Raw genomic sequence first — 27209 nt, 5'->3', positions numbered from 1 at the left:
AGGCCTGGACCCTGGGCCCCCACTCCTTGTGCCCCCTTCCTGGCAGGGAGCTATGGGGGAGAGCGGGCTCCCACTGGGTCCTACGATGCCTGTCCTCATGGGTACACATGACCCTGTGACCCAGCTACCTCCACTCCAGCCTCAGCCTCCTCCTTGGCTGAGCCGGGGCTGACAAAGCAGGGTCCCCAGGTGGGGTTCCTCAGAGTCCACAGAGCCTTAAGTCTCCTCCATGGGGACCATCCTGGCCACCAGCAGCAGGGTGACCAGCAGTCTTTGTGTTGAGGGGTCAGGGCCCTCTCCCGTGAGCTGGGAGCCGAAGGACGTGCCATCCCCTGCAGAGACCAGGCCAAGGTCATCCATGGAGAATCCACCACTTTAATGTCTGCTGAGAACCTTCCTGGAGGTGGAGGCGGGTGTGAGGAGGGGAAGCAGGGCCCCAGGGAGTGGATCTGGAGAATAAGGGGCCGACAAACACCCCGAGACAGAGTCCTGTGAAGAGCGCTGAGCAGCAGGGGTCAGCGCCCCGAGAAGCAGGGGTCAGCACCCCGAGGAGCCACCGCCTCTGATGGGGCCGGAGCGCAGGCAGAGGGCGGAGGGCTGAGCCTGGGGCTGAGCGGGGTCCCCACGCCCTTGCGTGGCTGTCGGCTCCTCTGGGCAGTCTGCCCGGGTGTCTGCTGAGAGTCCTCGAGCCTGCCCATGGCAGACACCCTTCAGGGAAGGCGCCCTCCTGAGCCAGGTAGAGAGGGGGAAGGGGATCACGGCTCCCACGGGGGAGGCGGGGGAGGTCCGGGAGGCACAGAGTGTCCACAGGAGTGCCGCCCCAACCCCATGCCTGCCCCGAGGGGTCACAAAACGCCCACCCAGCGCCCGGGGTCCTGATGGCTCCGGGCTGCCTGCCGGGCCACAGCGGGAGCGGCCTGGCCCTCCTCAGTTGTAGAACACCTCGTCCTCCTCCTCAGAGGGCAGGCCGCCGTCCCCGGAGCGGAGGGGGCCCTGCGGTCTGGCCCCCGCCTCAGGCCCCAGGGACCCCGGGAGCCGTGGCCGGAGCTGCCATCCGGGGCTGGGGGGCTCGTCAGGGGAGGGCCAGCCGTCGGGGGAGGAGAAGGCCAGAAGACTGTCATCCTGCAAGCGGACACTCAGAAGGCTGTCCTGGAGGTAGACGCTCCCCAGGTCTGCAAAAGCAACGGGGGGTGGGGGTGAGGATGGAGCTGGGAAGGCCCTGCCCCTTGCCCTCCCCGGGGTAGGAGGTGGGGGCCAGCGGCAGAGGACCTGCCTCGGAATCCTGCTTTATCAGCACCAAGCTGTGTGGCCTCGGTCATGTCACTGACCCTCTGAGCCTGTTTCTCCCTGGGTGATGGCGTGGTGGTGGCAGTGAGCAGCATGGTTAACAACAGACTCTGCAGCCAGCCTGCTGGCCTCAAATCCTTCTGTGCTCTGAGAACTGGGCTGACCAGTGCTCTCCCCAGGCCTCCGCCCCTCCCCTCACTCATGTCAGGAGGAGGAGCACACAGTGGGTCTGCCAGCTCCACCCAGGACCCAGGCTCCCTGAAGCCCTCAGGGGTAACGGGGTATCTACAAAGGTGACTGATGGTGCCTGAGGTTGAGGTTCAGATCCTGATGCCTTCAGCTTGTGTAATCTGAGGCTTCCCTGGAGTCTCAGCTGGAAAGAACCGCCTGCAGTGTGGGAGACCCGGGTTCCATCCCTGGGTTGAGAAGATCCCCTGGAGGAGGGCATGACAACCCACTCCAGTAATCTTGCCTAGAGAATCCCATGGACAGAGGAGCCTGGAGGGCTACAGTCCATGGGGCCGCATAGAGTCGGACACGACTGAGCGATTAGCACACAGCACAGTCTGAGGCCAGTCTCCTTTTGGCCACGCCATGCAGCATGCAGGGCCTTAGTTCCCGACCAGGGGTCAAAGCCGTGTCCCCTGTAGTGAAAACGCAGAGTTTTAACCACCAGGGAAATGTCTGAGGCAAGTCTCCTGATGCCTCAGTTTCCCCTATTTGTGAAATGGAGATAATAGCCGCCCTGCTTCTCAGAGTATCACAGGATAAATCGAAATAACACGTGTAAAGCACCTGCACAGCGAGCACCTGATGCACGTTGTCTGCCGCCTACTTACTGTCATCTCTCCGTCCCTCATCTGACCTATCGCCTGCCTCTCGATCTGTCATCCCCTTTATGCTCATGGTGCTCCAGGGCAATGGGCAGAGCAAGGATCACCAGCCCCCTTTTTCAGATGAAGAAAACCTAAGGCTGAGGGTCGGGGGGCTTCTCTGAGGCCCCAGGGCACAGGTAGCAAAGCAGGCCTGCACGCCGGCTCCGCGGCATCCCACCCCGGCCCCCAGGCCGTACCCTGGAGCTGCAGGATGTCCACGGGGCCGCTCTCCAGGCCCAGCTCTCCATCATCCAACGAGGACCAGACGCTCAGTGTGGCCTCCGTGATGGCAAACTGCTCGGCAACCCCTGTGGGGATGGACCCAGCTCAGCAGGGGCACAGAGGGTACGGGTGGGTGGGCACCACATGCTGGCTCTCGAGGCTGCCCATCCATGGCCCGGGGGATCGGAGTTCCCATCAATGCCCCCACGCTCAGCACTGTAATTCCCTGCTCAGACCAGTGGTAAAGACCCCGCCTGCCAATGCAGGAGATATAAGAGATGCAGGTTCAAACCCTGGGTCGGAAAGATCCCCTGGAGAAGGAAATGGCAACCCACTCGGTATTCTTGCCTGGAAAATCCCATGGACAGAGGAGCCTGACGGGCTACAGTCCATGGGGTCACAGAGAACTGGACATGACTGAAGCAACTGAGCATGCCCCGACAACACACAGGGGGTACCCCGGGGCCTCTCAAGACCAGACCCGGCCAGTCCGTCCCCCAGCTCCCGCCCCTGCTGACCTGCGGCAAAGCGGGCCTCCCGAAGCTCATCCGGGAGGAGGCAGTAATGCTCCTCGGCGGCGGCCGGGGGCAGCTCCCAGCCCGCCCGCTGCACGCTCCAGCCCTTCCACTCGATGAGGTGGGCCACGCGGCCGCGGGCCATGGCCGTGGGCTTTGTGATGTGGTCCTTGATGCTCTGCACCACTCCTGTGGAGATTGAGGGCGGCTGAGCCAGCCCCAGCCCTCCCAGAACCTCCAGCCGGTCCAGTGCCCTGTACCCCATGTCCCTCCAGAACCGTGTCCTCAGAGTCCCACCTGCAGGGCCCATACCCTCCCCGTTCCTCACGCCCCGCCTGCCCACACCGTCACACACCCCGAGGTCCCCTTGCACAGACGTTCCCCACCCACCTGCAGGCCCCACGTCCTCCCAGCGGTCTGCTCCTAGGCAGTGTTCCCGCCCGCCTGGCCCTTCCTCTCCAGACCTGCCACACCCCTTGCTCTCTTCTGACCAAGTTCACACCCGTTTGCTCAAGGAGATTCACTTGTGGATCCTTCAAGACCCACCAGCTGCCCCTTCCTCCAGCAGTTAACAAGCTAGGGGACAGCATCTTCTGTGCCTAGACACTGCCTGCTCTTCCCAGGGTGAGGCCTGCAGCAGGCAGGGACGGCTTCCTGGACGAGGTGGGCTGGAGGTAGGCTTTGAAGGCAGTTTGGGTTGGATAAAAAGAGGCAAGGCTGGAGGCTATTTCAGAGCTGAGAAGAGGATAAAGGCATAGAGGAGTCTGGGTGGTCCCGGGACCACCAGGGGGCAGCCACAGGGCAACATGGGAACAGGTGTCACAAGAGCCTGGGAAGCTCAGCACGGTCCAGCCTGGGGCGGACCAGCCCTGTCCTTACGGCAACGGCTCGGTGACAGCAGGACAGCAGCACAGGGCGGACCCACTGTTGAGGAAGAATGTCCTCACTGGAGGACTTAGGGCCAAGGGTGGGCCTTAGGGGCCACCGAAGGGGGTCAGTGAGGGACCGGACAGGGTGGGGAGATGGGGAGCAGGGCTTGGGGGGCTCTCGGGAGCAGGCTGATGGACAACATGTTGTCAAGGACGATCCCCAGTATCTCCTCGAACCCAGGCTGAGAACATAGATCTGCGGATCACTGGTCCCAGAAAGCAGGACATGAGGAAAAGCAATATTTAGGAAAGAAAGGCGACTTCCCCGGTGGTCCAGTGGCTAAGACTCCACGTTCCCAATGCAGGGGGTCCGGGTTCAATCCCCAGTAAGGGAACTAGATCTCACATGCAACAGCTGAGCTTCCTCACGACCCAACTAAGAACTGGCACAGCCAAACAGATAGATACATAATTAAAAATAATAATTCAAAAAAAGCTAATGTTAACTTGCTTTAGAAAAAGGAAGGAAGGAAGGCAGGCATCCATGAAGGAAGCTGAGACAAGACTCTGGGAGAGTTTCTCAGGCTCCTCCATCCAAGTGACAACATCTGGGAGAGATGAAGGCAGGAAAGAAGGTGGGGGCCCCCAGGTTGGGGAGCTCTGGCAACCGGAGGACGTTTCTGGAGGGGGTGGTTCAGTGGCCCCCGAGGGGCAGGTGAGGCAGAGGGAAGGGATTTCGGGTGGAGGAAATGGGGGGCACTTCGGGGGGGCTGCGAGGGGCTGAGGATGTAGCAGCCTGCGAGCAGAGCCGGCTGAGCAGAGCCCCGAAGGCCCCGCGCCGGGGCGACCACCCCCTGCTGCTGCGGGCACCACGGGAGCACACCTGTGCTCACACCTGTGCTCACACCTGTGCTCACACCTGCACCCTCGGGAGCCTTGCCCTTGGCTGACGGGAACTGCCTCACCCAGAGAGGCCCGGAAGCTGGGAGTCCTCCCGAGTGGCAGCCGACACTGACGGAAGGAGGAGCCGTGTGAAATCAGCCACGGCCTCAGAGCCGCGGGTTCTGTGGGTCAGGCTGGGAGAGAAGAGACCTACAAGCAGCCCTCCGCAGAGCCCCGCCCCGAGCCCCGCCCCTGCCCTGCCCCCCTCGCTCCCTGAAGGGTTCCATCGAGAACAACCCCTCGGTGAATCCCCGGCACAGTGCCCCTCTCGGCTCTGCTTCTAGGGAACCCATCACAAGTTGGCTGCTTTCATGTGCTGCAGAGAGGCAGGGAGACCACCGGGGAGACACCCAGAACTTCAGGAGAACCCAGCAACTGAACCCCCCGAGGGGCAGGAACCCCCAAGTCCTGCAGAGCCCCGCACGGAGCCAGGTGCTTAGAAAACTCTTGCATCCAACAGGGCTGCAGTCCCTCCAGCTGCCATTCTGCCCTGACCTTCCCACCGCCAGTGGCTAGGGTTAGATCCCCAGGGCAGGAGGGGGCAGCCGGAGCTCACCCACGAGGGACGAGGTGGCCAGGGCTGCCACGCTGTAGTTGCTGGAGCAGGACCTGGAGTCGGACAGGTGGCCATTGGTGGTCTGGAAGCACCTCTGTAGGAAGGGGAGAGGGGTGAGCAGGGGGTAGACGGGCGGGATGACTCCCCACCCCTCCCACCCCTCTACCCACCCTCCCCAGGCCCTGGGCAGTCCTGCCAACCCCCACAGGACCTTCCCCAGCCCTGTGTCCATCAGACCCCCCAGGGCTGGCAGCGCTGTGTGCCCAAGCTGGGGCTAGCCAGACTGCAGGAGGGGCGAGCGCACTCACCTGCCAAGGATCCCAACAGAAATCCATCCGTTTGTCCTGCAACAAGAGGGGGAAAAAGGAACAGGCTGGGCCGGGCACGCTGTGCCGGCAGAGGGCACAGCTCCTGCAGCCCCAGGGGGCGGTGCTCCCTGACTGAGCAGGGGTCTGCCTGCTCCTGGGGCAGGCCCTCCTGTCCCCTGGCACACAGAGAGAAGCAGGTGGGTACGGGGCGACCATGACTATGCAGGAGAGACAGCGGCGTGGGGGACCGAGCAGGCCTGGGCTCAGACTGTGACTCTGCCGCTTCTCCTGGACATCCCTGGGCTAGTCACCTCACATCCCAGAGCCTTACTCTGCGCCTCTGTAAGCTGGGACAGTGCCGTTCATCCCCCAGGCTATGGGGAAGCATAAATGCCATAATGTAGGCAAAGTGCCGGCACAACACTGAGCACGTGGTGTGTGGGCTCTCTCTGTATACATATGTACACACACACACACCAGTTCTTTACCACTGAGCTTCCCAGGTGGCTCAGTGGTAAAGAATCCGCCTGCCAGTGCAGGAGATGCGGGTTCGATCACTGGGTCAGGAAGGTCCCTTGAAGGAGGGCATGGCAACCCACTCCAGTATTCTTGCCTGGGAAATCCCACGGGTGGAGGAGCCTGGCAGGCTATGGTCCATGGTGTCAAAAAGAGTCAGATATGACTTACAGATTAAACAACACAAGTACGTGCTAAGTAGCTTCAGTCACGTCTGACTCTTTGCGACCCTATGGACTGTAGCCCACCAGGCTCCACTGTCCGTGGGATTCTTCAGGCAGGAGTACTGGAGTGGGTCGCCATGCCCTTCTCCAGGGGATCTTCCAGACCCAGGAATCAAACCCGCGTCTCTTACGTCTACTTGTATTGGCAAGCAGGTTCTTTACCACTAGCGCCACTTGGCAATCGTGTGTGTGTGTGTGTGTGTGTGTGTGTGTGTGTGTGTGTATACACACTTGTTTATGATATACATATCATATATATATATTTGTGATATATATATCAACTTGTCCGTTCAGGCCACAGCTTCTGGGGCAAAGGTCAAAATTGTGCACCAGATTTGAGGCCCCTAGCAAGTTCGGCTTGATCTGTCTGAACTGAGGACTCATTCCTTTACTCCCCAGCCTGCAGTGCAGGCGGCCAAGGAGTCGTGGGCTCGTAACATTATCTTTTCTGCAGGACTGAGTGAATCTGGGTGGGAGGCCCTTCATGATGGGACTCTTATCTATATAGACCAGGTTCAGTGCCTGGATGCCCCGCTCCATTCAGAGCTTCATCAGCTGAATACAACCCTGGGTGGCCTGACCCTGCAGGAAGGAGCCAGGCCCAGCGGGGAGAGAAGGAGGCTGAAACAGTTTCTGCTTCCAGGGCACAGCCCAGGAACCAGGGGGATGAGGCATGACCAGTTACCTTGCCAGTGACATGGTCTGGAGCCACGATGGAGGGCAAGTCTGGGTTCAGGGGGGCCATGCCCTGGGGCATGGGGCAGTCCTTGTGGGCACTTGTGAGCAAATCTGGAAAAAAGGAAGACACGAGCCCACAGCTCTGTTGATTACGAAGCCCATTCAAGCCAGTTCAGAGAGATGGCGTTACTTTATTATTACATCATTTCATCGAAAACAGACTCAGGGGCTTCCCTGGTGGTCCAGTGGTTAAGAATCTGCCTTGCCATGCAGGGGATGTAGGTTCAATCCCTGATAACAGAACTAAGATCCCACACACCCTGGAGTAACTAAGCTGGCGCAGTGCAGCGAAAGATCCTGCGTGCCGCAAGTAAGACCCGACACAGCCAAATAAATAAAATTTTAAAAAAAGAAAAAGAAAACAGACTCAGGCCCACAGCAGGTGAGGAGTCCAGCCAGATCCCACCAGTGGGATTTTCCCGACCTCTCCTCGTTACTCCATTTTTACTACCTGTAGTCCTCACACTCCCGCGACTCCTTGACCTCACGGAGACCTCCAATCCGTTTGTTCGCCTGTCTTTTGTAAGACACTCATGTCCCCGCTTCCCTCCAGGCCCAGCCTAGACTCCTTGGCATATCCTTAAAGGTCTCCTTTGCAGATGTCCTTGACTCGCCTCTCTTAACCCTGTTTTGGCCTAACCCTCCGCCCGCTTTGTGGGGACCCTCAGAGCTGCTGGCTGCCAGGGAAAGTCACGGGTGTCAAGTTAAATCAGTGCCCACCGGTCTACCCAGGGATCCCTCTACATGTCTCTGATTCCTGAGAGTTTGCATCCTGTGAGGCTGACCACTTGCTCCTCTTCCCTTCTCCAACTTTCACACTGACACCCCTGTGGGTTCCTGCACCCTACTGCCGGCTCCTCTCCGGCTCTCAGTGCAATCCAGGAGCCTTTGGCAGGTATCACCCATTCTCTCCGCCTCAAATCACTGCCCCGCCCGCATGCCACACCGTCCACTTTCCCTCTTGTGACAAAGGAAGAACCGTCCGCCCAGTCCAAGCCCAGCCCGTCCACTGGGGTCTTGTGCCTGCCCTCCTCTGGGGCCCCGTGCTCTCTCTTCCCATGTTGTCCGAGTCTCTCTCCCCAGAGTCGGCCCACCGGTGTGGCTGCGCTGCCTCTGGGCTCAAGGGCTCTTGCCGGCATCGCCTCTCCTGTCTCCTGCTGCGTGGGGTCCCCTCACCACTGGGCTGGCCCCCAGCCCCTCCCATCCTGGCAACCCAAGCCTCTCCACCCTTGGAAGACATTCTCCCAACCCCTGTCCCTCCGCTCCTTGCTTACGCCTCTGACCCCAACTTAGAGCTGTCTCCAGCCTCTACTCCCCGTCTTCTCCTGTTCTCCTGCACCGCTTCCAACCAGACTTCCTTGAGACAGCCCTTGGCAAGTGGCCAGAAAGCTCAGAGGGAACCTCCGGCCGGTCCTCAGCGGCCCCCCAGCAGGCACGAGGGTGCCCCCCCTCTAGCCGCACCCTCTCCTGACCCCCCACCTCCACGGCCGCTCCTCTTCCTCCTCCTCTGCTCAACCCCGGAGCTGACCCACCGCTCATCCCGGGCCCCTTCTCACCTCCCTTCTCCCCTCTGCCAGGAGGTCTTACCCCTGCGGCTGACACCCACATTTATGCCTCCAGCCCCGACTTTGCTGGAGCTCCTGACTGAATTTCCAGCTCCCTACATGGTTGCCGACTAAGCATCTCAAGCAAACGCAGGCAAAACGGAATTTGTGAGCCACAATCCATCTTCCTTTCCTTCCCCAGCTTTAGAAAATGATGCGATGGTCCACCCAGCTGTCCCAGTGAAAAACCCAGGCACTTTCTTGGAGTCCTGCTTCCCCAACTCTTTCCACCAAGCCCAGCCATCAACCAGCATGTCCCCGGGCCCTGTCTCTGACCTCCGCCCCAGATTTAGCCCTCTCCATCAGCACAGCTGCTCTCGCTTTGCCCCGCGAGAGCTGTCACCTTCCTCCTCCCTCCCCTGCTGGGCCGTCCATTCTCCACCAGCAGCACAGGACGTCACACCCCTGGTCAGGCTGTCTCCATCTGCCCGGCTCCCTCCCTTCCATCACCTTTAGGGACAGAGCCAGCCCCAGCCTCGCGGCCTGGGGGCCTCCCGCCGGCCCACTCTGACCGCAGTCCCCGGCCCGCGCCCGCGCTCACTGTCCTCGGCACTCTGCTCCGTGCTGCTCCTCAAATGGCTAGGCCTGCTCTTCATCCTTGCTGTCCCCCCTGTGCCTGGAACACTCGTTCCCCAGATCCTCCGGAACCTCATCATCCAGCGCTCAGCTCAAGAGAGGCCGTCCCTGGCCACCTCCCTGTCCCCGTGTCAGCCACCAGTCACCCCCCACAGTCATCACCCCGATATTTGTGTTTATTTAAGTGTCCAGCCTCTCCCCTCATAACAAATGTAAGCGCCTCGAGAGTGGAGCCCATGGCAGCTCTGCTTGGGGCTCTGCGTCCACAGCACCTGCATTTAGTAGGTGCTCTGTAAACACCCGGGGGATGACGTCTACCGTCTGGTAAAAGTACTTACATGTGGGAGGGCCGGATCAGCCCGCCACTGACGAATCATCAGGGCCTACCACATACTAGGTTCACAGTCACTGTTGAGGGAGTGAACACCTTGAACCAAGCAACTAGAATTGCTGGACTGAATCCTTGGTCTAACTAAGAGGAATCCTCCAATCCCCCAGGATGACAGGGAACACTCTGTCCGATTAATGTGCTACTTGCTCTTCTATTCACTGAACGGTATTAGCTGAGCAACTGCTGTGTGGCACCACTGCTCTGAGTCCTCCCCGGCGACTCAGATGGCCAAGAACCTGCCCACAGTGTGGGAGACCTGGGCTCGGTCCTGAGGTCAGGAAGATCCCCTGGAAAAGGGAATGGCTACCCACTCCAGTATTCTTGCCTGGAGAATTCCATGAACTGAGGAGCCTGGTGGGCTACAGTGCATGGGGTCACAAAGAGTTGGACACGGCTGAGCGACTTCACTTTTACTTTCTTTCACTGGTGTCCGGTGGTTAAAACTGCACTCCCACTGCAAGGGGCGTGGGTTTGATCCCTGGCTGGGAAACTAAGATCCCGTATGTTGTGCAGCATGATCCAAAAAAAAAAGACAGAGATGATTTCTCTGCCCTCGTGGAGCTGACATTCTAGTAAGTGAGACAGACAGTTAACCCAGAACTCACAAGCTCTGAGAGCTGCTCAGAGCTGAAATCTGGGTATCCAGAGAAGTCCAGTTATATGAAGAGCTGTAGACTGCTCACTCATTCATTCACCCATGTAGCCATTTATTCCTTCAGCCACTGAGCACCCATCTCCTGGATGTCTACACTGTGCAGGCACCTGGGGACCGAGGTGGGACCAGCTCTGTCCCTGCCCTCAGGGAGCTCACAGTTACATGCAGGAAGCCCTGCAAAGCCCCTCACTCAAACCCAAGGCTGAGCGGCAGGAACGCCAGCACCCGCCGACCGCTGTTCTCTTCACCCTCCTGTCTAGGCATGACGGCAGAGTCCTCACTGTGACCTAGAGAAGGGGCTCCATGGTCAGCCTGGCAAGTGAGGAAACCCAGGGCAGGTGGGGGGTGGGGGAGGTCACAGCCCCAGGCACACGGCCCGGCACGGGAGGTCAGGACCTGAACCCTGCGGGTCTAATGCCAAGGCTCCTCCTCTCACAAAGCACAGGAGGAGTTGTGATGATTTTCGGTGGGGACTAGGGGCTGCATGGGAGCGCTGATGGGGCAGCTGGCCAGGAGGGGGTGTCTGGAGGTGGACGGTTTGGGTGGGCACAGAGATGGTGGGGAGGGGAGGGGTATGATGGGGAGGGGAGGGGTGAGGTGGGTGGGGAGGTGTTGAGGCGAGTGGGGAGGGGTTGAGGCGAGTGGGGAGGGATGGTGGGTGGGCGGGGAGGGGGGTGAGGCGGGCCGGGAGGGATTGGGGGGAGGGGAGGGGGGAGGTGGGGAGGGGAGGGGGAGGGCGTGAGGCGAGCGGGGAGGGGGTGAGGCGAGCGGGGAGGGGGTGAGGCGGGCGGGGCTTGCGCCAAGCCACAGAGTCTGGAAGGAGCGTCTGGGGCGATGCCGGGAGGGGAGCCCCTGTAGGACGCTCGTCCCGGCCTCCACCGTCCTGCCCTGGGCACTGCTCCCATCACCCTTTCTGGCTGGGAGCCGCCTGGACAGAAGCAGACGAACGGATGGCGTGGACACAGATGCGGCTTCCTGGAGGAGGCGGAGGCCAGAGAGGGTCTGAGGCTGGAGATGGGAGGCGCCAGGCAACCCCAAAGGCAGGGCTGGGCAGAGGAGAGTGGGCAGAACTGGAGGCTCAGAGCTCGGGGTTAACGAGGAGGGAAAGCAGGCAGCGGAGGCTGCGGGCGCCCCACCCAGCCCCCCAGGCCCCGTGGACCCCCGTCTGCTTCTGTCGCCCACAGTCCCCGCCCCGCGGGCTGCGCTTCCACCAGGCAGCTCCTGAGGCTCTTCCTAGACGGTTGCCCAAGGGCAACTGGGCTGAAACTAGCCAAGAAGCGATGCTGCTCCCAGCGGAGCAGCCCTCGCCCGTGAATGGAGGGGCGGGGCCCCAGGTACTTTATTTCGGGTGGGAAAACTCTGAGCTTCACTCTCATCCGAGTCCCCGGTGGGATCAGGCTGAAACCACCCCTGCAAGACGGCGGACATCTCTCCTGGCTGCGTCTCCTCCGCCCCGCTCTCTCCACTTCTGCACTGGTTTCCTCTGGAAGGTTCCCTTCACATTCCAGTCGCACCCAAATCCCAGTTTCAGGGTCGGCTCCCGAGGAACTGCCCTGAAGACAGCTGGCTGAGGCTCTGGTGCCAGACTGTCCAGTTCAAATCCCTTTATTCCCGTGAGCCCTGAACAAGTGACTTCACCTGTCCTAGGCTCCACTTCCGTATCTGTAAAACGGGCAACTGAGGGAGGTGGTTCTCGTTCCTCAGGAATTGTCTACTAGGATCCAAAGCTGAGACCCAGGAGGCTTTCAGGGCCCCGCTTTTGAAGAAAACCACTCAAGAGGGTGGACGTGGAGTGGGGGGAGCGAACACCCTCTTCAAAGCGGCTGAAACCAGCTCTGCCGCCCCAGCTGTCAACCCCCTTCTGACTCTTATTGTTCAGTCACTCAGTTGTGTCCAACTCCTTCGGACCCCATGGACTGCAACACACCAGGCTTCCTGTCCTTCACTGTCTCCCAGAGTTTGCTCAAACTCATGTCCATTGAGTCGGTGATGCCACCCAACCGTCTCATCCTCTGTCATACCCTTCTCCTCCTGCCTTCAATCTTTCCCAGCATCAGAGTCTTTTCCAAGGAGTCAGCTCATCACATCAGGTGGCCAAAGCATTGGAGCTTCAGCTTCAGCATCAGTCTTTCCAATGAATATTGAGGACTGATTTCCTTTAGGATGGACTGGTTTGATCTCCTTGCTGCCAAGGGACTCTCAGGAGTCTTCAACACCACAGTTTGAAAGCATCAATTCTTTGGCACTGCACATTCTTTATGGAGAATCACATAAAGAATGAAAATCACACCCATACATGACTACTGGAAAAACCATAGCTTTGACTGTACGGACCTTTGTCGGCAAAGTGATTATCTCTGCTTTTGAATATGCTGTGTCGGTTTGTCACAGTTCCTGCCCCCCCCACCACAAGGAGCAAGCGTCTTCTGACTCTGCCCATTTCTCCCCACAGGCTGAATGAGGGGATGTCAGGGACTCACTTGCAGAGATCTGGGAAGCCTGCAGAGGAGAGCCCACCACATCTGCCCACTTCACCCCTTCCTGCTTGGATGTCCACGACTGGGGCAGGGGCAGCCTGCCCTCCCACCTCCCGTAAGGCAAGGTTTGTGTCGTCACGGGCCAGGCAGACACAGAGAGAGGGGCCAGCTGTGAGTCTTGCTGGTGCCCCCTAAGAGGGCCGCTTGCAGGCAACGGGACCCTAGCCCCAAGAGGATGGAAGGTGGGCCACTGTAGGGAGAAAAGCGAGTTGAACGGGGGATGAAGAGGTCAGAGCAGATCAGATCTCCCATGATGGGCCCACCCTCTCCCACTGCCATGGGCTTGGAGAATCTCCCGTGCTAACCTGGGAGACCCTGGCCGCCACCCACCCCCAGCCCTCCTCTGCCCCCTCACTCCGGGTGTTCCTGCCTCGGATCCTGTGAGCCGGCCGCTCTTTCCTCCACCTGGGACTCTCTCCCCATGCACACGGTTCACGCCTCACTCCACCCAGGTCTCTGGTCAGATGCTATAACCTCAGTGAGGCCTCCCCAACTGTCTCATTTAATAGGACACCCACGCCTCTCCAGCCCCTCATCCTGTTTTACACCCATCACTCCACAAAGCGTGTGTCTGTTTCCTTGTTCATGGATTCCCCTAAAACACGCACTCTGGGAGGGCTGGGACTCTGTCTGTTTTATCTGCCACAATGGCCCTAGCACCTGCCCAGGGCCTGGCACACTGTAGGTGCTCGTTAAATATTCGATGTAAGAAGGAAGGAATGGTGCTCGCTTTGGCAGCACATATACTAAAATTGGAATGATACAGAGAAGATTAGCATGGCCCCTGCGCAAGGATGACATGCAAACTCGTGAAGCATTCCATATTTTTAAGACAGCCTTCAGAATGGGAGAAAATAATAGCAAATGAAGCAACTGACAAACAACTAATCTCAAAAATATACAAGCAACTCCTACAGCTCAACTCCAGAAAAATAAATGACCCGATCAAAAAATGGGCCAAAGAACTAACTAGACATTTCTCCAAAGAAGACATACAGATGGCTAACAAACACATGAAAAGAAGCTCAACATCACTCATTATCAGAGAAATGCAATCAAAACCACTATGAGGTACCATTTCACACCAGTCAGAATGGCTGCGATCCAAAAGTCTACAAGTAATAAATCCTGGAGAGGGTGTGGAGAAAAGGGAACCCTCTTACACTGTTGGTGGGAATGCAAACTAGTACAGCCACTATGGAGAACAGTGTGGAGATTCCCTAAAAAACTGGAAATAGAACTGCCTTATGATCCAGCAATCCCACTGCTGGGCATACACACTGAGGAAACCAGAAGGGAAAGAGACACGTGTACCCCAATGTTCATCGCAGCACTGTTTATAATAGCCAGGACATGGAAGCAACCTAGATGTCCATCAGCAGATGAATGGATAAGAAAGCTGTGGTACATATACACAATGGAGTATTACTCAGCCATTAAAAAGAATACATTTGAATCAGTCCTAATGAGGTGGATGAAACTGGAGCCTATTATACAGAGTGAAGTAAGCCAGGAGGAAAAACACCAATACAGTATACTAACACATATATATGGAATTTAGAAAGATGGTAACAATAACCCTGTGTACGAGACAGCAAAAGAGACACTGATGTATAGAACAGTCTTATGGACTCTGTGGGAGAGGGAGAGGGTGGGATGATTTGGGAGAATGGCATTGAAACATGTAAAATATCATGTATGAAACGAGATGCCAGTCCAGGTTCAATGCACGATACTGGATGCTTGGGGCTAGTGCACTGGGACGACCCAGAGGGATGGTATGGGGAGGGAGGAGGGAGGAGGGTTCAGGATGGGGAACACATGTATACCTGTGGCGGATTCATTATGATATTTGGCAAAACTAATACAATTATGTAAAGTTTAAAAATAAAATAAAATTAAAAAAAAAAAAAGGAAGGAAGGAATGAACATTTGGGTGCCAACCACACAGAGGAGTCACCAGTGAGCCAGGGGTAGCCGAGGGAGACTGTTAAAGCTCCAGATAGATACAAATACAAAATGGTCTCTGCCCCATTTTTTCTCAAGTTTTTTGTGCCCGACTCCAGCATGCCGCAGGAGAATGGGACCCAAAGGAGAGAGGGGCCAGCAGAGCAAAGAGCAGACCATGACCCTTGGGTACGGGCAGCCAAGCGCCAAAGAATTGATGCTTTCAAACTGTGGTGCTGGAGAAGACGCTTGAGAGTCCCTTGGAATACAAGATCAAACCAGTCAATCCTAAAGGAAATCAGTCTTGAATATTCACTGGAAGGACTGATGCTGAAGCTGAAACTCCAAATCTTTGGCCACCTGATGCAAAGAGCTGACTCATTGGAAAACACTCTGATGTTGGGAAAGATTGAAGGTGGGAGGAGAAGGGAATGACAGAGGATGAGATGGTTGGATGGCATCACTGACTTGATGGACGTGAGTTTGAGCAAGCTCTGGGAGTTGGTGAAGGACAGGGAAGCCTGGCGTGCTGCAGTCCATGGGGTCGCAAAGAGTCAGATACAACTTAGCAACAGAACAACAACAAGCCTCAGCCACAGGGGATGAGGGGAGGGTCAGATGGGACGGGAGAGGAAAGCTGTCATCCGAACTGGATGGACTGACTTGTGTCCAGAAGGGGTGAGAGGGTTCTGTGATCTGCCCAAAGGGCGTTACGGGCTGGCAGGTCGGGGCGGTTCAGTGAGACTGTCTGGGGCAGGGGCCGGAGAAAAGGGGAGTGGAGTCAGGTGAGGCTCCAGCCCTGGATCCAGAGCTCAGTGACCCGAGCACTAGGAGCAGTGGGGCAGTGCGGGGCCATGAGCATGGGGCCGTGTGCCCCCGGGGCGTGCAACGCACTGTGCTCCTTACCCTCAGCTCTGGCCGTGTGACCCTGGGCAGATCTTGTGCCTCACTGGGCCTCAGACTTTCCAGTGTACAGACGCCACGTTCCAGGCCCTTCAGAGTTGGTGTTCAAACCAGGTGGAGGGCAGGGGGAAACCTTCAGTGGGTCAAGCAAGCAATTTCCTAGGTCGTATTTTAAAAGAATGAAACAGAATGGTGTAGAACAGAAAAATATCAGAACCCACTGCACAATCAGGCTAAGCCTTATTTCGTGAAGCCTCTTTTGAATTGCAAAGACACCTGTGTGTATACAGTGAGGATTTTCTGTGTGTGTGTCCTGGGTTATGATACAAAGCACATTTATTCTTACGGGTCCAGTCAAAAAAGTTTGAAAGGACCTCTGAGGGTCCTGCACCCACCAGCCAGGGCCTCCAATGTTCAGGCCGGGTGACACTGGCTACCAGCTGCCCCGGGAACTCCCGAGGGTGCAGGGCTCCCTCCAGGCCCCTGCCCGTTGCCAGAAGCTGCTTGGAAACTGGGACCACAGAGTGGAAACGAGGGGAGATGGCAAGTAATGCTGAAGCCTGGAGGAGATGGGACTCGGACAAGACTATCTGTCGACGTGGTGCAGTCCTGGACTCCTGCTCCCAGCCCCTCCCTAGCTTTCCTACCCCCCAGCTCAGGAGGGGTGCCGGCGCCTCTGCCAAAGCCGCCTTCTCCCCTCAAGGACTCTGGCCCCGTGATGGCACAGGCTGGTTGCCATGGAGATGTCAGGTAATGAACCAGCCCCGAGGGAAATCACAGGCTGCTCTTCGCCCAGCTGGGACCAGAGGCCACGTCACCACAGGCAACTGGAAAAACACAGCGTTTCATGCAGGCGGGGGCTGGGGGACAGCCTGCGGAGACCCCCAGCCTGCGCTCCTGGGGTGTCTTCCTCTCACCCGGGAGCCGTGGAGCACCCGCTCTTTCCCAGTGCACAGCCCACTCCCCTGAACCCAGAGTCTGAGGTCCCTTCTCTGACTGCCCTTCCACCACGGGCCAGGCGCAGAACAGGCCCCGGTCACTGTGGCAGCAGGGCCTTCTGGCCCTGCAGGGTGGAGCCATCCTCTCCTTCCGTCCCCCCCACCCCCTGCCTCCACCAGAGCTGCTCAGCATGCCAAGGATGCCCCCTGCCTTCCCACGCCGGCTCCTGAGTCCGCCCACGTCCAGCCACGCAGGCAGCTGCTCCCGATGCTTCACCCTCTTGCGGCAAAGCTCCCACACTGGTCCTCTCCGCTCGTGCCCGGGGTGAGGCCGCCACGTAACCCTCCAGACTCCTCTCTCTGCCTTCCAGGCCCTGAGCTGGGCCTTGGCGCCCCTGCCCATCAGTCAGTGCCTGCCGTCTGCCCGGGTCCCACGCCCTGGGGGGCACACTGGTCCCAGGCTTCACCCTGCTCCAGCTCAGCAGCCCAGAGAGGGTGAGGCTCCTCTCGAAAACACACAGGATCTGAGACACAACCAAGCCCGAAGGCCCTTGTGACGCTTTCCCTGGGCCGTCTCGGGCCTCCCCCATGCGTCTCGGGGCCCCAGGGCTGAGCGCACGGGGCGGACCGCGGCCACGGCTGGCCATGACATGCCAGGCTCCAGCCCCGCCCTGGAGATAGCATGGCAGGCACAGCCTTCCCCCCAGGGGCCTGCCCCGAGCACGAATCCCGGCCCCTCACTCCCTGGGCTGATGTGCCTGCACGACAAGAGCCCAACTTCTCTGAACACCCTGCTCTAGCCTCACCTCCTCCACGCAGCCTGCCTAGATCAGCCTCAGCTGCATCAGGCCGTTACCTAACCAGCAACCCTACTCAGCGTAGTCTGGTGTACAGTGATTTCCTTACACTGGTGACTGAACACTTCCTCTGCTAGGCCTTGCCATCCGTTATCTCCCATTTTATCTTAACAACAACCCGTCAGGGAATTCCCTGACAGTCCAGAGGTTAGGACTCAGTGCTTCCACTGCTGGGGGCCCAGGTTCAATCCCTGGTCAGAGAACTAAGATCCTGCAAGCCAGGTGGCCAAAAGAGAGTCAGAGAGGGAAACAACAACTCTACAAATTAGGCACTATTACGCCCATTTTCAAGCTGATTCAAGCTGGTTTTAGAAAAGGCAGAGGAACCAGAGATCAAATTGCCAACAACCGCTGGATCATCGAAAAAGCAAGAGAGTTCCAGAAAAACATCTATTTCTGCTTTATTGACTATGCCAAAGCCTTTGACTGTGTGGATCACAATAAACTGTGGAAAATTCTGAAAGAGATGGGAATACCAGACCACCTGACCTGCCTCTTGAGAAACCTGTATGCAGGTCAGGAAGCAACAGTTAGAACTGGACATGGAACAGCAGACTGGTTCCAAATAGGAAAAGGAGTACGTCAAGGCTGAATATTGTCACCCTGCTTATTTAACTTCTATGCAGAGTACATCATGAGAAACGCTGGGCTGGAAGAAGCACAAGCTGGAATCAAGATTGCTGGGAGAAATATCAATAACCTCAGATATGCAGATGATACCACCCTTATGGCAGAAAGTGAAGAGGAACTAAACAGCCTCTTGATGAAAGTGAAAAAGGAGAGTGAAAAAGTTGGCTTTAAGCTCAACATTCAGAAAACGAAGATCATGGCATCTGGTCCCATCACTTCATGGGAAACAGATGGGGAAACAGTGTCAGACTTTATTTTTCTGGGCTCCAAAATCACTGCAGATGGTGATTGCAGCCATGAAATTAAAAGACGCTTACCCCTTGGAAGGAAAGTTATGACCAACCTAGATAGCATATTCAAAAGCAGAGACATTACTTTGCCAACAAAGGTCCATCTAGTCAAGGCTATGATTTTTCCAGTGGTCATATATGGATGTGAGAGTTGGACTGTGAAGAAGGCTGAGTGCCAAAGAATTGATGCTTTTGAACTGTGGTGTTGCAGAAGACTTTTGAGAGTCCCTTGGACTGCAAGGAGATCCAACCAGTCCATTCTGAAGGAGATCAGCCCTGGGATTTCTTTGGAAGGAATGATGCTAAAGCTGAAGCTCCAGTACTTTGGCCACCTCATGCGAAGAGTTGACTCATTGGAAAAGACTCTGATGCTGGGAGGGATTGGGGGCAGGAGGAGAAGGGGACGACAGAGGATGAGATGGCTGGATGGCATCACTGACTCGATGGACATGAGTCTGAGTGAATTCTGGGAGTTGATGATGGACAGAGAGGCCTGGCGTGCTGTGGTTCATGGGGTCGCAAAGAGTCGGACACGACTGAGCGACTGAACTGAACACCCATTTACTTCCCTGGTGGCTCAGACAGTAAACCGTCTGCCTACAATGCAGGAGACCCGGGTTCGATTCCTGGGTCAGGAATATCTCTTGGAGAAGGAAATGGCACCCCACTCCAGCATTCTTGCCTGGAGAATCTCCATGGACAGAGGAGCCTGGCAGGCTACAGTCCATGGGGTCACAAAGAGTCAAACACAACTGCACAGCTTCACTCACTCACTCACTCACACCCATTTTACATATGGGGAAACTGAGGCTCAGAGAGGTTCAGGGCACCTACTCGTAAGTGGCAGAAATGAGGCTGAAGCCTGGGCCAGTCAGACCCCAGAGCGTGTGCCGTGCCCGCTGGCCAGTGCTGAGCTCCTGAGCGGCTCCTCAGGCTGTTTGTCCCAGTGTGTGTGTCCTGCCTCCCCCGGAGACAAAGCTTCAAGGACAAGGTTGCGTCTCCGCATCAGACTGTGAGCCTCTAAGGGCAGGGCCCCATCCACCCCTTCCTCAGTCCCCCCACGGTGCCCAGAGGGACTCTGCTCATGGGCCTGGGGTGCTGGGGATGGGGGGGCACAGTCAGGGGTCAGAGCACTGGGGGTGGGGGGATGGGGGGTCACAGTCAGGGGTCAGAGCACTGGGGGTGGGGGGATGGGGGGTCACAGTCAGGGGTCAGAGCATTGGAGGTGGGGATGGGGGGTCACAGTCAGGGGTCAGAGCACTGGGGGTAGGGGGATAGGGGATCACAGTCAGGGGTCAGAGCACTGGGGGTAGGGGATGGGGGGTCACAGTCAGGGGTCAGAGCACTGGGGTAGGGGATGGGGGGTCACAGTCAGGGGTCAGAGCACTGGGGGTAGGGGGATGGGGGGTCACAGTCAGGGGTCAGAGCACTGGGGGTAGGGGGATAGGGGATCACAGTCAGGGGTCAGAGCACTGGGGGTAGGGGATGGGGGGTCACAGTCAGGGGTCAGAGCACTGGGGGTGGGGGGATGGGGGGTCACAGTCAGGGGTCAGAGCGCTGGGGGTGCTGGGGGTTCTCCGGTCGGCCCCTTAGAGCTTGCAGCCCCTCCCAGGCATCATCAGATGCTTGACCTTCCAGAAGGAACTCCCCGGTCTCACAACTCACCGCTCCCAGGGCACTGGACCCAGGGTGGGGCCAGGAGGGTGACGGGTGGTCTGGAGCAGTGGGCAGGGGCAGGCAGAGAGTTTCAGCCCCAGGGGCAGGAGATGGGCCCGGAGAGACCTGGAGCTGGAGCAAGGCGGGCAGACACAGATCGCTCGGTACAGACCGTCGCTGCGGGTGGCGGCAAAGCCAAAGCGGACGCTGACATGGGCATTTTCCAGAGCTGACTGCCTCAAGCACGGGCCACCTGCCCGGCACCCTCTCAAGTGGGGACCCGAGAAGGCAAAAGGCAGGGCTTCTTTGCTCAGGCTCCAAGATCAGGCAGTCCTGGATTCAAATCCTGCCTCTCTGGGTCCTGCCCGTGTGACCTCAGCCAAGACCCTTCCCATCTCTGAGCCCGACACCCCCCTTTCGGGGTTGAATGTGGTCTAACAAGGTCAGGAGAGTGAAGCCTCAGCCAGCTCAGGATAAGCACTCAAGACAACACAAAACAGCTCTGAGGAAAGGCGTTTGGTGCCTCCATCTGGGCCCAATCACTTTCCCCACGTCCTCAGCCTCTCACGCGTGTCTTTTCCTACAAGGCGGGATGCTGCTCAAAGCCCCTGTAGCTTCCCCTGTCCCAGCCAAGAGGATCTGGATTAGCTGTCTGCACAGAAGGGTAATAATAAAAATTAAAAACTAAAGTGACAGCTAACACTTAGAGGGCTGGCTACATGCCAGGTAGCGGTCTGAGTGCTTTACATGAATTAAGTCATTTAATCCCCTCCTAGTATCCCTGGTGGTTCAGCTGATAAAGAATCTCCTGTAATGCAGGAGACCTGGGTTCAATCCCTAGGTTGGGAAGATCACTGGAGAAGGGAATGGCAACCCACTCCAGTATTCTTGCCTGGAGAACTCCATAGACTGAAGAGCCTGGCGGGCTACAGTCCATGAGGTCGCAAAGAGTCGGACACAACTGAGCGACTCTCACTTTCACTTTCAGTCCCCTAAGACATCCATAGCAGTATTATTCCCATTTTAGAGATGAGAACACTGAGATACATACACAGGTTAAGTAACTTGCTGAGGTGGCAGAGCAGGCTGGCTGGCTGGCTCCAAAGTTCACACTCAGGCCTGGCTCGAGGGGGCTAACTGCTGCCCAGGGCTGGGCGGCGTGGCTCTCTCAGCTGTGGCCCGAAGCCTGGGCTTTGGCTGGGCAGCGGCAGTCGCCTGCAGGCTCTGGGTGTCTATGGGCAGCAGCAGGATGCAGTCTCTGGCCTGGCTTCGGGCTGCGAGTTTGGCACGTGGAGTACGGGGGGCTGTTGTTAGCAATGGGGGCGGGTGTGGAGACTCCCAGGGCTTCCCAGGTGGCGCCAGTGGTAAAGAACCCGCCTGCCAATGCAGGAGACATTAAGAGACGCGGGTTCAATTCCTGGGTCAGGAAGATCCCTTGGAGGAGGGCATGGCTACCCACTCCAGTGTTCCTGCCTGGAGAATCCCGTGGACAGAGGAGCCTGGAGGGCTACAGCCAGTAGGGTTGCAGAGTCAGACACGACTGAGTGACTTAGCACGTGGAGACTCAGAGGCTCTTGGAAACCAGAGGCCGGGGGCTGGAGAGGAGCGGGCCAGGCCAGCCCTGGGTCCAACGGCTGGCTGTGTATTACAGAGAACAAGGGCGCAGGTTCCGAAGCCAGCATGACCACGTTCAAGCCTCGCTTCTGCTCTTTCTTAACCATGCAGCCCCAGACACTGTTTCCCTGTCTGTAAAATGAGGGCTGTGCTAGTACAGACCCCGGACTGGCGAGTTGAGCCTGGAACGTTCCCTGGTGAGCCAAGCGCACTCTGGGAGGAGCAGTGACAGCTAGAGGGGCAGGTGGCCTCCACTCAGGGGTTCAGACCCCCAGAACCAGAGTAATGGGACGATGGTTGTCCTCTGCTCAAGGGGGCTCACACTTTCTGTACCTGCATCCAACTTGCCTGCGGGCATGTTGGCACTGGGAGTGGGCAGACCCCCTCAGGAGGGTACAAGGTCAGGATACACAACGAGGAGCCCAAGCCACTGCAGGAAGGGTGGAGACCTCAGGGTGACCTCACACAGAGGGCACTGCAGAGGGTCCCAGCACCAGCTACAGGGGCGTCAGAGGACTCGAGCCCCCGCCCCAGTCCTGACAGCACCGCCCTGGTCTGCGGCTAACGGGCAAGTCCCCTGGGGCCGGGCCTCCGGCACCTGGCTCAGGACGGCCGAGTGTGCGGGAGGGCCACAGGAAAGGGAACCCCAGGACCCCAACACCAGGAGCCTGCCCAGCCTTCCGGGCTTCTGCAGACACACCAAGAGCCTGCCGGTTCTAAAGAAACTTAAGTACTCTCCACTCTAAACAGTACCTTCCCCTCTGGCCAGGCTGGAGGTCTCAGAGCAGACGCTGTGCTGGGCTCACCGCCTCTCGGCACCCAGCGTGTACACAGTGGCTGGCACACAGTAGGTGTCAGGCTGACGTCAGTTTAATGAATGAAGGAAAGAACCTCACCCAGCCCCGCCCCCACGCACGATCCCACCCTCCTGAGACATCCTGAGCGGCTTACCCGAAGCCCAGGGGCCTGGTGAGCAGAGCGCCCAGGCGGCACCCTTTCCCCACCGTCTCCCACGGCGGGTCCCCTGGAGCCGGCCCAGCCCCTTCCCAATGCCTGGTTACCCCTCCACACCTGAGGAGGGCTGGGGTGCGTGATGAGGCGGCGGCCCCCCAAGGCCGTGCCTGGGGTCACTGGGTTTGGCTTCATACCGCAGAGTGGGAGCCAGGGTCTGTGCCCCCTCACCTCAGCCCAGCTGCTCCGGCTGCGGGGTGAAGGGACCAGGCGCAGCCTCCCACACCTGCCCACCCCTTCCCTGCCCACCCCACCGCCCCCCAGGGCAGCTCCGGGGGCTCCCTGCTCCACCCCGGGGACAGCCAGGGGTCAGGCACCGGCAGGCAGCAGAGATCCGGGTGGAGACACAGGCCGCAGCTTCCTGGGGGCCCGGCCGCCTGTCCCCACCTGTCCCCGGACCAGGCTGGGGGTGGAGTGAGGCGCCGGCAGGAGGGAAGGGGGCCTTCTTTAGACCCTGTTCATCCCACTAACCCCTGCCGTGGGTGTTCAGGCAGTCTGAAGACAGGGAGTGGGGTTCGCGGACAGCGGTGGGCCCTGCGTCTCGGGGGGCGTGGGAACGGGGGTCGGCTTGCGCCGCGAGTGCCCCGAGTCCCTCCGGAGAGGCCGGGGGCGCTCAGACGCTCCGTGTCCCCCGCCCCAGGTAGGGGTGTGCGCCGCCGGGAAGACAGAGACCCGGCTCCCGCCGCCTGCTGGGGTGTGGATGCATGCGGGGCACCGCGTCCCCGGGGCGCCGGTGGGGTGCGGCCGCCGGGAAGGGCAGGTGGTTCCCCCACCCCCGCCCAGGCGCCTCGGAGCGGCTGAGGGACTGCGCGCGACCCCGGCGCGGGGCCCCTTCCCCCGGCACGGCCCCGGCCCCCTCACCTCGCGACACGCAGGAGCCCATCACGGGGCCGCGGGGCCGGGCCGCCGGGCGCTCATGTCTCCGCGGGCGCGGGGCCCACGCGCGGCGCCGGCGCGGACGAGCGGGGAGGGGTCGGGCCCGCGGCTCCCGCCGCCGCCCGGGCGTCCGGATCGCGCCGCCCGCTAGCCTGGCACCGCCCCGCCGCGGTCAGCGCGGGCGGGGCCGAGCCCCGGCGGCCGCGCACCTGTGGCCGCGCGGCGGGGCGGTGCTGAGCGCGGAGGCGGAGCTGCGCTGGGACCCGGGCCCTCCGGCCGCCGCCGGGCGCGGGGTGAAAGGCAGGGACGGGCGGCGGGGGCGGGGAGGCTCCAGCGTCCGGCCAGCCGGGCGGAGCGCAGGACCGGCGGTGAACCGCTTTGCAGGGAAGAAACAGAGGCGGTCACACGCCTTGCCCAGGGCTCCTGCGCGGGGAGGGACCGCGACTTTTGCCCGTCAGCCCCTCACTGGGGGTCGATGGGCCAGGCCGGGGTTGTAGACCGTGGGGATAGTGAGCCGTAGGTCAGGGTCAGGGCCTGCGTTCCCCTCCGCGTGAGGGCGGGTGACCGGGGCCCCTCTAGTCACTCACACTCACCCTCTCACATGCCCACCCGTGAGTACACGTGGGTACAGTTGCACGTGTGAACATATGCTTCACCCACCCGCTCACCACCGCGCACGCCCACATCTACACACTCCATCCACACGCAGTCGTGCTCAGACACCCCAGCTCCCCAGCCGGCGGTCCCACACAGCCCTCAGGCACCGAGAGCTCACTGTCGCCTCCTTCCATCTCCATCCATCCTGACACCTCCGTGTGCGCCAGGCAGGTCAGATGGCACGGTGCCCCTTTTATGAGTGAGCAGGCCAGGTGCCCTGGTGCCCTCCCAGCAGGGCACTGAGGGATGAAGGCAGCTGGGGTGGCTGTGTGGTGGGGCTCGGGGCCTGCAGCCAGGCAGGATCCGGGCCTGGGGTGGGCACTGCCGCCTCCTCTTTCCTCAGGCCTGGCGCCTTCTCCGGAGAAAAGTCCTGGTGGGGAGCGACCCCAGCCAGGGGTGTCCACCGCTGGTGAGAACGTGGGCTCAGCTCACACCCACTGCGTTGCTTCCCTTCTCTGAGCCTCAGGGTTTTTGCTTGTTAACTGGGGTAGAAGTCTTACCTCACGGGATTGCTGTAAGGATCCGTGAGGTAACGTGTGCAAAATGACTAAGCCGTAGTAGGTACTTAGAGCTAAAAATAGCAGTGATGGTGAACACAGGTGTGCGGCATTTCCTCACGCAGTGGGAATGCTGAGGAAACTCCATTCAGCGGACGCGTGCGAAGCACCTACAAGGTGCCAGCGTGACCACAACAGACACACTGGTCCTGGAGCCCAGCACGGCCCTTGGACTGGGCTGCTCCAGGCCGCCATGCCTTGCCTGCCTCAGACCCCCAGCCTGCCGCCGAGCCTGCTCTGGAGGGGAGCTCTGACCCGCCGTGCGCCATGTGCCCTCGCCCTTCCGCCTGCAGCCAGGCCCCGTCTGTGCTCTGCGGCCCAGGCTGGGGAGAGGGGGGTCCTTTCTCTTCCTCCCGGCATGGGGCGCCTGGCTCCGGCTGGAGGGAGGGCTGTGACTCACCCTGACGCAGGACGCTGGGTCACAGCCTCGGAGGCTCCCTGCTGGTGGCCCACCGCTCTGGGGGCAGCGGGGGGTGCCAGACTCACGGGGGAGGGTGCCTGGGGAGCCCACGGCACCCCTTCAGCCTGAGACAGAGGCCCGCAGGGAGGCTGGGCAGTGTGCCACCCCAGGTCGCTTGCTCCCAGCCAGAGACATGTCCAGGGTGGGGCTCTGGCCAGCCCAGCCTCAGCATTCACGCTGGTCAGCTCTCCACTGACTGCTGCTCTCCTTGTCCAGATGGACGCTCAGAGAGGGGCAGGGGCCTGCCCAAGGTCACACAGCCAGCTGGTGGCCGAGTGAGGACTGGAACGCAGGCCTGCTGCCCGTCAGCCCAGCCCTGGCCCTCGGCTGAAACTGGGCCTCAGGGGGTGGGCCGCCCCCAGCACACCCACATTCACCTTCCCAGTCCTTGGAATTCTGCTGAAGCGGACGATTCCCCAACAGCACCAAGATGTGTGGCTGTCCTTCCCCCAGGGCAGGCTGTCCTTTTCCGGCTCAGCCCAGAGCCCATCTGCCTGGGTGACTTTCCACCCCCCACCCCCAGCCATGCATGGGGGAGGGGGGCTCCTGGTGGGAGAGGGGCCAGAGGAGCATGCCAGCTGTGCTCTCCCGACATGGCTTGGGGGGTCCAGCCAGCACCCCTCTGCGTGGCCTGCCCCGCCGCTCCTGGTGGACAGTGAACGTGCACCATGCTCAGTGCCTGGCCCTGGGCGGGCGCTGGAGCATGGAGAGGAGACACTGCGGCGTTGGTGGGAGAGAGGTCAACCAACGGGAGGTTAGGGATGAGTCGGACTCAGTCCCCGCCCAGTCCCAGGAGGGGGAACGGCGCAGTGCGGGGGAGCCACGTGCATAAGTAAGGGGCACCCCACGCCAGCGAGGGGTGGTCGGGGGAGAGCTGCTTCTGCCAAGGGTCAGGAGGACGGTGTCAAGGCAAGGGTGAGCCCGCAGTGGAAGTTTGAAGGTTAAGAGGGATGTTGGCATGCAGAGATGAAGGAGGGCTCCATGTCCACAAAGACTCGGAGGCAGGGTGCTGACGGGCCCACAGGGACTGGCATCTATGACACCCAGGGTCCAGTGGGGGAGGATGAGACTTCAGACTGGAGGTGCCCACCTCCCAGCCTCAGACATCTCCTCAACACCGGTTTTCTCAGGAAAGACAGAGCTGGATAAGCGGAAAGAGGACAGAACCTGAGACTTCTCCGAGGCCACACATCCAGAAAGCGGTTGCAGCCAGGGCTGTCTGATTTCACTCTCCTTCATCCTGCAGATACTCCCAGAGACCTACTATGTACCCGGAGCTGTGGGGTGGTGATAGAGACACATTCCCTGGGAAGGGAGAACAGATTGGTGGGGGAGGTTGGCATTAACCTGATAACAGCCCAGGCAAATTGAGACCCACCGCCCTGGAAGGTTCTAGACAAGAGCTCTTGAGAGGGTGGAAGAGGAGGACTTGATCTGGTCTCTCAGGTGGATGGAGCGTCCAGCGGAGGTGACAGTGATAAGTCCACAGATGGAAGGTGTGTGGGACCCAGCCTGGCAGAGACCGGCGTGGGCAATGGTGTGGAGAAGGGAGGAAGGGTCCGATTCTCAGCAGGACGAGTCTGTTTCTTCTTCTGCGAGCTGGCCTTCCAGCTCTTCTCCTGCCACGCTCAGCTGGAACAGCTGTGCACCACTGGCCTCCCTGACCTAGCTATTTCTGCGTGTGGCTCCCCTTGCCCTGCACCGTTCCCTCCCTGCCAGGCCTGTGTGGCTGGCGCGCAGAGGGTGAGCTGGTGGGGTGGCAGAGCTGGCCAGGCCGTGGGCCCGGATCCCCAGGTGCTGGGATCTCATCTTCATCCAGAGGGCCTTGGGAAGCCCCATCCTCCTTCTCCATCTGCAAGCCAGCCTCCCTTCCAGTCACCCCTTGGGCGCAGGTTGGGGGCTGTCGAGGCCCGGATGAGGCCCCCAGTACAGCTCCTTGTCTCTCTGGAGGCCCAGCCTGACCCAGGCGTCCTGAGGACCAGGGCTGGGGGCCTTTCT

The 27209-nt window shown here is 59.6% G+C and overlaps 1 protein-coding gene and 1 non-coding gene across 4 annotated transcripts; one reads left to right on the top strand and one right to left on the bottom strand.

The window, feature by feature from the left end:
• Positions 1-355: 355 nt before the first annotated feature.
• Positions 356-23616, bottom strand: FAM131C (family with sequence similarity 131 member C). 3 transcript variants are annotated; one of them, XM_027522706.1, is made up of 7 exons: positions 23523-23616; positions 7000-7103; positions 5575-5610; positions 5267-5360; positions 2903-3088; positions 2360-2470; positions 356-1172 (listed from the first exon to the last, which is right to left on the bottom strand). In XM_027522706.1, the coding sequence occupies exons 1-7, from the start codon at positions 23542-23544 to the stop codon at positions 928-930; spliced, it is 798 nt and encodes a 265-aa protein (XP_027378507.1). In that variant the 5' UTR covers positions 23545-23616; the 3' UTR covers positions 356-927. The 3 variants fall into 3 exon arrangements, with proteins under 3 accessions (XP_027378507.1, XP_027378516.1, XP_027378524.1); XM_027522715.1 differs by lacking the exon at positions 23523-23616 and adding an exon at positions 21088-21393; XM_027522723.1 differs by lacking the exon at positions 23523-23616 and adding an exon at positions 15669-15748.
• Positions 13538-13644, top strand: LOC113881918. Its single transcript, XR_003508213.1, has one exon. It is a non-coding gene; the product is annotated as a U6 spliceosomal RNA (small nuclear RNA).
• Positions 23617-27209: the final 3593 nt, after the last annotated feature.

Source organism: Bos indicus x Bos taurus, chromosome 2 (genome assembly GCF_003369695.1).
Source record: "Bos indicus x Bos taurus breed Angus x Brahman F1 hybrid chromosome 2, Bos_hybrid_MaternalHap_v2.0, whole genome shotgun sequence".
In the NCBI taxonomy this organism is placed as follows: Eukaryota; Metazoa; Chordata; class Mammalia; order Artiodactyla; family Bovidae; genus Bos; species Bos indicus x Bos taurus.
This window is presented reverse-complemented; position numbering and strand designations above follow the sequence as displayed.